The sequence below is a fragment of the Neomonachus schauinslandi genome, chromosome 12, assembly GCF_002201575.2.
Source record: "Neomonachus schauinslandi chromosome 12, ASM220157v2, whole genome shotgun sequence".
NCBI classification, from domain to species: domain Eukaryota; kingdom Metazoa; phylum Chordata; class Mammalia; order Carnivora; family Phocidae; genus Neomonachus; species Neomonachus schauinslandi.
Window position 1 is genome coordinate 73,090,170 of NC_058414.1, and position 9,127 is coordinate 73,099,296.

At 40.7% G+C, this 9,127-nt stretch overlaps 1 protein-coding gene across 2 annotated transcripts; it reads left to right on the forward strand.

Annotated features, from left to right (window-relative positions):
- The first annotated feature begins 2,682 nt into the window (after positions 1-2,682).
- LOC110589046 (L-lactate dehydrogenase B chain-like) lies at positions 2,683-3,944 on the forward strand. 2 transcript variants are annotated; one of them, XM_044920187.1, is made up of 2 exons: positions 2,683-2,981; positions 3,156-3,944. In XM_044920187.1, exons 1-2 carry the CDS (start codon positions 2,737-2,739, stop codon positions 3,739-3,741), a joined length of 831 nt encoding a protein of 276 aa, XP_044776122.1. In that variant the 5' UTR covers positions 2,683-2,736; the 3' UTR covers positions 3,742-3,944. The 2 variants fall into 2 exon arrangements, with proteins under 2 accessions (XP_044776122.1, XP_044776121.1); XM_044920186.1 differs by having other exon boundaries at positions 2,683-3,944.
- The last annotated feature ends 5,183 nt before the right edge of the window (positions 3,945-9,127 follow it).

Consider the following 9,127-nt stretch of genomic DNA (forward strand, 5'->3'; position numbering starts at 1 on the left):
TGAAAACAGATGCTATTCTTCTTCATCATTTTAAGTAGTACCAGCCTGGATGTTAGGAACAATGGGGCCCTAGTCCAGTCTGACTTTACTGCTTGTGTGACCCTCAGTGTCACTTAATCTTCCTAAGTTGTACTGTTCTTCCCTATAAAGTATAAGGATAATTATACTCACAGTGCTAGCTGTAAGTCTTAAATAATATAATAAGGTTTTATACAAATAGAGGCATTATTATGGTTGTTAGATTCATCAAAATATTTTTTTATTTCAAAAATCTCCTTAGAATTCATCTGATGTACAAAATTTCCTCTAACCAAGTCCAACACTTCCATTCTGTTTGCAGAGATCCGTACTTAAAATCAATGGGCTCAGGCCTGAGAAGGCCACGAATCTGGCCCTGGGCGTCAGCACGGGAGTTCTGGGTGCTCATTGCTAGCTGACCCTTAAACAACTCCACGTCCTCTTTGGAGTTCAAAGTCTGGGGGTGAAATCACTGCCCCTTCTCAAAGATAAACAAAAATGCAGATCTGAAGTGGTGTCCTGAGCTAACATGAAACAAGTTGAGTTTGAATCTCATCAGGCAGTGTTTTTCCAACATAATAAATTGCTCTTTGTTTAAATCAGAAACTGAATTCATTTTATTTTCCAAAATCGGCCCCGCCAGGTTTCCTTGATTTAATTGTATCTTTTTCGTCTGCTGACAATGGAAAGCAGAAGAAAATAGTCTTGCTAAGGAAATGAAATATTACCAAGAAAAACAGGCATTCTCACACTGTATGAGGGGGGCTTTTTTTTTTTACATTCAATTTTTTTATAAAAAAAAAAGGTCTCTACCCTTTGAAACAACAGCATTATTGCAGTTACTGTTAGGTCATATCTACATGGCCCAAAAGAAAATGTTGGAAAGAAAATTAACTAGTTCAGAAGGGTATGGACAACATTATTTTTAAAAGGAAATGGTTTTTCATACATAGAAAGAATAACAAATGATAGCAAAGAAAAGTGAGAGTTGGAATAATTATTTAAATAATTCAAATAAAAATGTATGATTAAAGCATCTGTGGAGTTCAGCTAAAATCAGTTAGAGGGAACACAAATTAACCAAATCATTACTGTAATTCTTCAGCTTACTTAGCTAAAACAGCCCTTGTTTTAATAGCAGAGAAAAACTCAGTCCTGACTGACTGGTAAGGAGGTCTTGTAATGAAAGAATAAGGGTGTGAAGCAAGAAAGGGCCAGGTTCCCATCCCAGCTCTGCCACCACTAACCACTTACCAGGGGAAAAATTTGGATTTTCATTTATTCAATTTTAAAATATTTTTGAGAGCCTTTGACATGATAGGCACTGTTCTAAGGAAGGAAAACACAGTAGGGAATAAAAGACTGTTGCCGCCATGGGGCATTTATTCCAAAGCAGGGAAAAAGAAAGGAAGAGAGAGAGAGAAAAGGGAGAGAGAGGGGCACCTGGATGGCTCAGTCGTTAAGCATCTGGAACCACAGGGCACTACATTCCCTGCTCCGCGGGAAGCCTGCTTCTCCCTCTCCCACTCCCCCTGCTTGTGTTCCCTCTCTCGCCGTGTCTCTCTCTCTGTCAAATAAATAAATAAAATCTTTAATAAAAAAAAAAGGAGAGAGAAAGGGAGGGAAAGAGGGAGGGGAGGAGGAAGGAGGGGAGGAGGAAGGAGGGGAGGAGGGAGGAAGGAAGGAAGGAACAAAGGAACGAAGGAAGGGAAAAAAGATAGATGGATAATGGATGGGTGTATAGATAGATACACAAACGTTATTTTCAAATTGTTTTAAGCGCTGTGAAAGGAATAAATAGGATAAAAGGTAAGGATTAAAATGGCTATTTGGTATAGGGTGATCAGGAAAGTCCTCTCTAAGAAGCAAAATGTGAGCTGAGCCTGGAAGATGAGAAAGAGCCAGCAGTGTGGAGGGCTGGTGCGTTGCCCTGGAGGCAGTGAGAACACCAGATGCAAAGGCTGTTTCTGGAGGCAGGAAAGGGCCTGTTGAAGGCCCAGGAAGCAGACCTACAGGGCAGGAATCTGTTGAGCTGGGTGGAGTAGAGTAGTATGAGGCAAAGTTTGAAAATGTAAGCAACAACGAGTTAGATTTCTATTCTAACAGCAGTAGACAGCTACTGAAGGGTGTTAAACAGCATTTTTTATTTATTTATTTTTAAAGATTTTATTTATGTATTTGAGAGAGAGAGAGAGCACAAGCAGCGGGGAGAAGGAGAAGCAGACTCCCTGCTGAGCAGGAAGCCCGATGTGGAACTCGATACCAGGACCCTGAGATCATGACCTGAGCCGAAGGCAGACACTTAACTGACTGAGCCACCCATGCGTCCCCTAAACAGGGTTTCTTAAAGATCAGTCTAGCTGCTGAGTGAAAATAGATTGTAGCAGAGCAAGAGAAGCAAGGCGACTATTTAATAACATTTGGCATGAGATCATGGGAGGCTCCAAGTAGGATGGAGGCAGTCAAGGTAGAGATAAGTGAACAGACTTGAGATGCATTGAAGACAAAAGGAATGAAACATGCTGATGAACTGTATGTGGATTTAGAGGGAAGGAAACAATCAAAGGCAACTCTTACACAATTGTGTAAGACTGATGAATCACAGACCTGTACCTCTGAAACAAATAGTATATTATATGTTAAAAAAAAAAAAAGATAGGCATGCAGCTAACATTGTCTTCTTCGCGCGACTCTCCCCGCGGGTTCTCTCTGGGCACAATGGCAACTCTTGAGGAAAAACTGATTGCACCAGTTGCAGAAGAAGAGGCAACCGTCCCAAACAATAAGATCACTGTAGTGGGTGTTGGACAAGTTGGTATGGCATGTGCCATCAGCATTCTGGGAAAGTCTCTGGCTGATGAACTTGCCCTTGTGGATGTTTTAGAAGATAAACTCAAAGGAGAAATGATGGATCTGCAACATGGGAGCTTATTTCTTCAGACACCTAAAATTGTGGCAGATAAAGATTACTCTGTGACTGCCAATTCTAAGATTGTGGTGGTGACTGCGGGAGTCCACCAGCAGGAAGGAGAGAGCCGGCTCAATCTGGTGCAGAGGAATGTTAATGTCTTCAAATTCATTATTCCGCAGATAGTCAAGTACAGTCCTGATTGTATCCTAATTGTGGTTTCCAACCCAGTGGATATTCTCACATATGTTACCTGGAAACTAAGTGGACTACCCAAGCACCGTGTAATTGGAAGTGGGTGTAATCTGGATTCTGCTAGATTTCACTATCTTATGGCTGAAAAACTTGGCATTCATCCCAGTAGCTGCCATGGATGGATTTTGGGAGAACATGGTGATTCAAGTGTGGCTGTGTGGAGTGGAGTGAATGTGGCAGGTGTTTCTCTTCAGGAACTGAATCCAGAAATGGGAACAGACAACGACAGTGAAAATTGGAAGGAAGTGCATAAGGTGGTGGTGGAAAGTGCCTACGAAGTCATCAAGCTAAAAGGATATACCAACTGGGCTATTGGATTAAGTGTGGCTGATCTCATTGAATCCATGTTGAAAAATCTATCCAGGATTCATCCAGTGTCAACAATGGTGAAGGGGATGTATGGCATTGAGAACGAAGTCTTCCTGAGCCTTCCATGTATCCTGAACGCTCGGGGCTTAACCAGTGTGATCAACCAGAAGCTGAAGGATGATGAGGTTGCCCAGCTCAAGAAAAGTGCAGATACCTTGTGGGACATCCAGAAAGACCTAAAAGATCTGTGACTTCTGGCTTCTAGGCTGTAGAAATTTAAAACTACGATGTGATTAACTGTGAGCCTTTAGTTTTTCATCCATATACGTGGATCACAGTTTGCTTTTATCTTCCTAAATATGTGAATCTGGGCTCACAAAATCAAAGCCCATGCTTGGTTTAATGCTTGCAATATGAGCCCTTGAACAAATAAAATTAACTATTGCAGTGTGAAAAAAAAAAAAAGATAGTAGGAAGGGAAAAATGAAGGGGCAGATATCAAAGGGGGAGACGAACCCTGAGAGACTCTGGACTCTGAGAAACAAACTGAGGGTTCTAGAGGGGAGGGGGTGGGGGGATGGGTTAGCCTGGTGATGGGTATTAAAGAGGGCACGTTCTGCATGGAGCCCTGGGTGTTATACGCAAACAATGAATCATGGATCACATCAAAGAAAGAATGAAAGAAAGAAAGAAGGAAGGAAGGAAGGAAGGAAAGAAATAGGGGGAAAAAAAGGCAACTCTTAGACTCTTAGATTTTTGGCTTATGCAAATAGATGGCTGGTGTTGCCACCTTTGGTGAGAAAGCTGGGAGTCACAGGTCAGATCAAGAATTCTACCTTAAACATTTCAACTTACGATGCCTCCTAGACAAAGAACTGGAAATGCCATTTGAATATGTAAGTCTGAAGCTTGGAGGAACCAAGCCATCAACATTTGGTTCTATAAAGCCATGGAACCAGATGAGATCATCTAGGAAAAGAAGCTAGAGAGGACAAGGATGGAACCACAGGGCACTACATGTCTAGAAGGCAGGGAGGTAAGATTGAGAAGAAGTTACTTAATTCATCATAAAATACAAACTTATCACATAGAAAAATTAAATAAAATTATGTATGCTTTGCTACTAGCTGGTTAAAGCTACTTAACAATTGTTCATTTCTTCCATTTTTTTCTAACCCTCTTCCTGCTCACTCACTCCCACCACCCAAATATAGTCAACCTCTGATTCTAAAAAGAAGTCAGCCACTGTGTACCCAAAGGAATTAAAACCTAACACTTCTTTTACCTCAACTTATCTAGGTCCCAAGTGATGTAAGAAGCAGGCAAAGATCATACACTAAGCAGTCATTATGCATCACAAACAGTAATCCCAATGACAAGTCTCCTCTATCCTAAAGAATTCCACGTCATTCTAATTGTTCTAAAGTTTATAATACTAAATCAACACAAATTATATCCAAGCTTGTCTTCTTTCATTTTAAATTGGAAAAATGTGCACCTGCATTTGCCTGCTCTCTTTGAACACCTTAACTGCTGCTTTTACTATGATCATTATTATACTTCAAGCAAGTTCCTGAAAACAAAAAAACTAATCATCCACAGTTAATCTAGAGTGTGTGTATCAGGACTGGGCTCAGAAAACCCCAAAACAACTGTGGCTTAAATGATAACAGTTTCCTTCTTTTACACAAAACAAGCTGGAAGACAGGCAATTGGAGCTGGTGTGGATGCTACAAGATGTCATCAGGGACCTAGGCTCCCATCTTTCTGCCTGCCATCCCAGTGAATGGCTTCTATCCTCATGGTCACCTTTGTGGTCCAGATGGCTTCCTGAATTATAGAAAGAAGGAGGAAAGGCTGAGTCAACATCTTTTAGAACCTTTCTAAGAGGCCTGCAGAACTCTTCCACTACTATATTTGGCCAGAATGTAGACTTACAGCTACCCCTAGACTCAAGGGGTGACTGAGAAGTGTATTCCCTTACTTTTGGCCCCAGTATGCCCAACTGAACACCAGGTTCTTTTAAGGAAGGGGAGAATGGATGTGGATAGGCAACTAATAATCTCTTTTACCGGGCATCTATAAGACCACTATCAACTAGTGTTTTTTTATGGAATAAAACATTTAAGAATCTCCTTTTTAAAAAGAAAAGATTTATTTATTCATTTTAGAGAGAGAGAGAGAGAACATGAGCCAGGGAAGTGGCAGAGGCAGAAGGAGAGAATCCTCAAGCAGACACCCAATTGAGCATGGAGCCCGACATGGGGCTCCATCCCAGGACCCTGAGATCATGACCTGAGCCAAAATCAAGAGTTGGATGCTTAACTGACTGAGCCACCCAGGCACCCAAGAATGTTCTTTTTTTAATGATTAATCCAAAAAATATGAGCTGTCCCTGACACAGCTATCCATCCTGGGTCCCTTGATCAAGTTTTATCCTATCTAATTTCAGTAAATTCAACATTTATGGACCGAAATTATTTGATGAGGCACTTGGTTAGGCAATGTAGGTAATAGAGAGATTTACAAATCTTTCCATAATTTACACGTGTATTAGAAAAGAAGAAAAATAAGGACAAAAATCCTAACTGTGGTAGGTCATTATAATAAGCACATAAATTAAGCAATTTGGGAATTCAGCATATACAGAGATTCATTATGCTAGAAGAGGGTTGAAGAAGGTTTTGTGAAAGAAGATGCACATGAGCTGGCCCAGATGGATAGACAGGAAGAGAATACATCACTGGACAGAGTCAGGTCAGCAAGCAAGTCAGGAAAGTACAAGAATGGTAAAGGAACAAGAGAGGTTAATTTGAATATAATAATACTTAGGGAAGAAACAGTCATGTGTCTACTGATAATGAGCCTGAGTGAACAATCAGCTGCAAGTCTCCCCTGCCTACAACATAATACCTTTCTTATTCTTTCATGACCATGGTTAGTAGGCTCAGAAATTCAAGGATAGGGTTGGGTGATGGGAGGATATAATCAGGATAAAAGAGAGTGAGTTCTTTGTCCTTTTTGGCTTCCGGTCCTTCAGCGTGGGTCATATGAGCCCATCCAGAACTTTCCATGCCCCTGGATGTGGTGCCATATGGAAGCTGCACTAGGTTGCTCCCTGTCTTGTAAAAACGTAGCATAGTCAGGCACATAGCACTGCAAAAAATGGCGTGGATAGAAAATTGCTTGGCGCTCCCAGAGTTAAGGAGCCCACGTGCTCCAGGAGTGTAGAGGACTCAAATCACAAAAGGCCTTGAACGTGCTAGGAAATGGGGAATGACAACAGGCTTTCAAAACAGAGGGGCAACAAAATCCAAATGATTATTTGGAGTAATAACTCCAACAGCATTGATTGGAAGAGGAAATATTTTTAAAGCCCAGTTAGGAGAATATTTCAATTCAGTCTAGTGGACGAAAGCAGAAACTACAGCTGTGCTGAAGGAGAGGGGCAATAGGTCAGGATCCTGTGATCACATTGCACTGTTACTTTATGATTGTGTTCGATGGCACAATTGTTTACAACCCTCTGCTTTCTTCTCTGCCTTATCATTAGTGTTACTTTAGAATAATGAAGCCTGTTCTATCCATTAACTCCACTAACATTTGATCTCCCCATGGATTGAGGTTAAAAATTAATTACTCTTCCAACATATTGATTACATGACTATAAATATAAAAACAGAACTACAGAGCAACTACAGGGACCTTTGTTTAAATAGCATGTTTGCTCTTTTTAAAGGAGGGAATTAATGTTGAAGGACGTTGGACCTGGAGGAACATACTAGAAAAGCAACCCTAGAGTGCCATCTAGTGTCGACAATGTTTTTAAATGCAGCGTACCAAAGAAAGGTCCGCTTTTAGATATCCTATGTGATTTCCCCCTGTTGAAAACTAGTCAACGTCGGACTAGTTGGAACCAGACTCTCAAACTGCTTTCACTGCTTGCCATTCAGATAGAGATCTGAATTTTAAACAAACAAAATATTCATTTTGAAACTGCAACATGAGGAAGGCTTCAGTTCAACTTCTAGGTAGTGATGAGTTCATAGAATCGGAGGGCATTGTTTTCGGCTTTCCATCATCCTTGATACAACTTCCTCTTTTTAACATTCTAGGAAAAGGTTGGCCCTGAGGTAGAGCTAGCTTTTAATTCTTTTCTTTTCGTCTCTTTAACTGCGTAGTCTCAGACCATGTCACCTAATGAAAAGTGAACTCATAATATTTCATGAACTAAAGGATGGATAGTATGGAAGAGGTTAGGAGCTGGTGTTAAAATCTCTTGCCCATGGAAATTCATTGTTACTGGGGTGGCTCATATATCAGAGCACTGCCTTCTGCAGACATTAAAATTCACTTTGTTTGGTGTCCCTAATACTGCCCAGCCCTTGAGAAGCACGAATCTGACATTATATTAGGCAATTCACACTGACCTAGTAACTCAAAGCAATCATCACTGGTAACTTAAAGTGACTACACTCCAAAAGAAATAGAGCCTAAGGTCACAGTTGTAAATCTTGCCACAGGAAGGCCAAAGATTATAATCTTTATGCCAAGTGCTACGGATTCCTTTCTGCTGAGCAGAGTTGCATTTCAAAGACTTCACTAATCTGAAACCTATAAGCGGTTGTGACAATAGCAGATATGGCTTAAGTGACATCAAACACACATTTTAAAGAAAACCGGTACATCAGTGGGAAGAAAGCAATTACATTTATTATATCTGAGGTTCAGATTTTAGAGTTCCAGCTTCACACTCTAGTGAAATCCATGTATGATCATTTTTATGAACTAAAAGGCTAACATTATTCAATCATGGTTAATTGAGGCGATATATGATCCTCTTATCAGTGTATGTTTGTATGACTTGCAAGCTGATTCTGTGTTTGCTATGACTGTGTTGTAAACAGGGGGTACTACTAGTTCAGTTGAAGTTCTGTGCTGTTGAGATCAAGGTCAGAGGTCTGATTACTAACCAGGACAAACAGCTTCACCGTTGGGGGCCTCGAGACATCTTATCAATGTTTCCTCAAAATCAATGGGCTTTGGGAGAGTGAATGTAAAAATTGGCCATGGCTAAAGAAAAACACTTTTAAAAATCTGTTCCTATTAGACTTTTTATTTCATAAACAATGTCAATTAAGGTCAAGATGTAACTTTGAAAAAGCTTGCATTCTTGCAGATGCTAGCAGTCCCTCCCAGTCCTAGCCCTGTTCCAGTAGATTTTCTCACCCTATTTTCATGCCTCTCATACTCATAGATATATATTTACATTGATTTTAGGGTTTTTAAATAAAAATAGGATCATGCTATGAACATAATCTGAGATGGGATTTCTCTTCTTTTTTAAAAAAATTTTTATTTATTTAACAGCGAGAGAGGGAGCACAAGCAGGGGGATCTGCAGAGGGAGAGACAGAAAGAGAGGGAGAGGGGCGCATGGGTGGCTCAGTCGTTAAGCTTCTGCCTTCGGCTCAGGTCATGATCCCAGGACCCTGAGATCATGACCTGAGCTGAAGGCAGACGCTTAACTGACTGAGCAACCCAGGCGCCCCTGAGATGGGATTTATTTTCACTAAGCAGTATGTCACAGGTATTCGTCCAGCTTGTAACTCAGTCTTTTTCATTGCCTAATATTCTG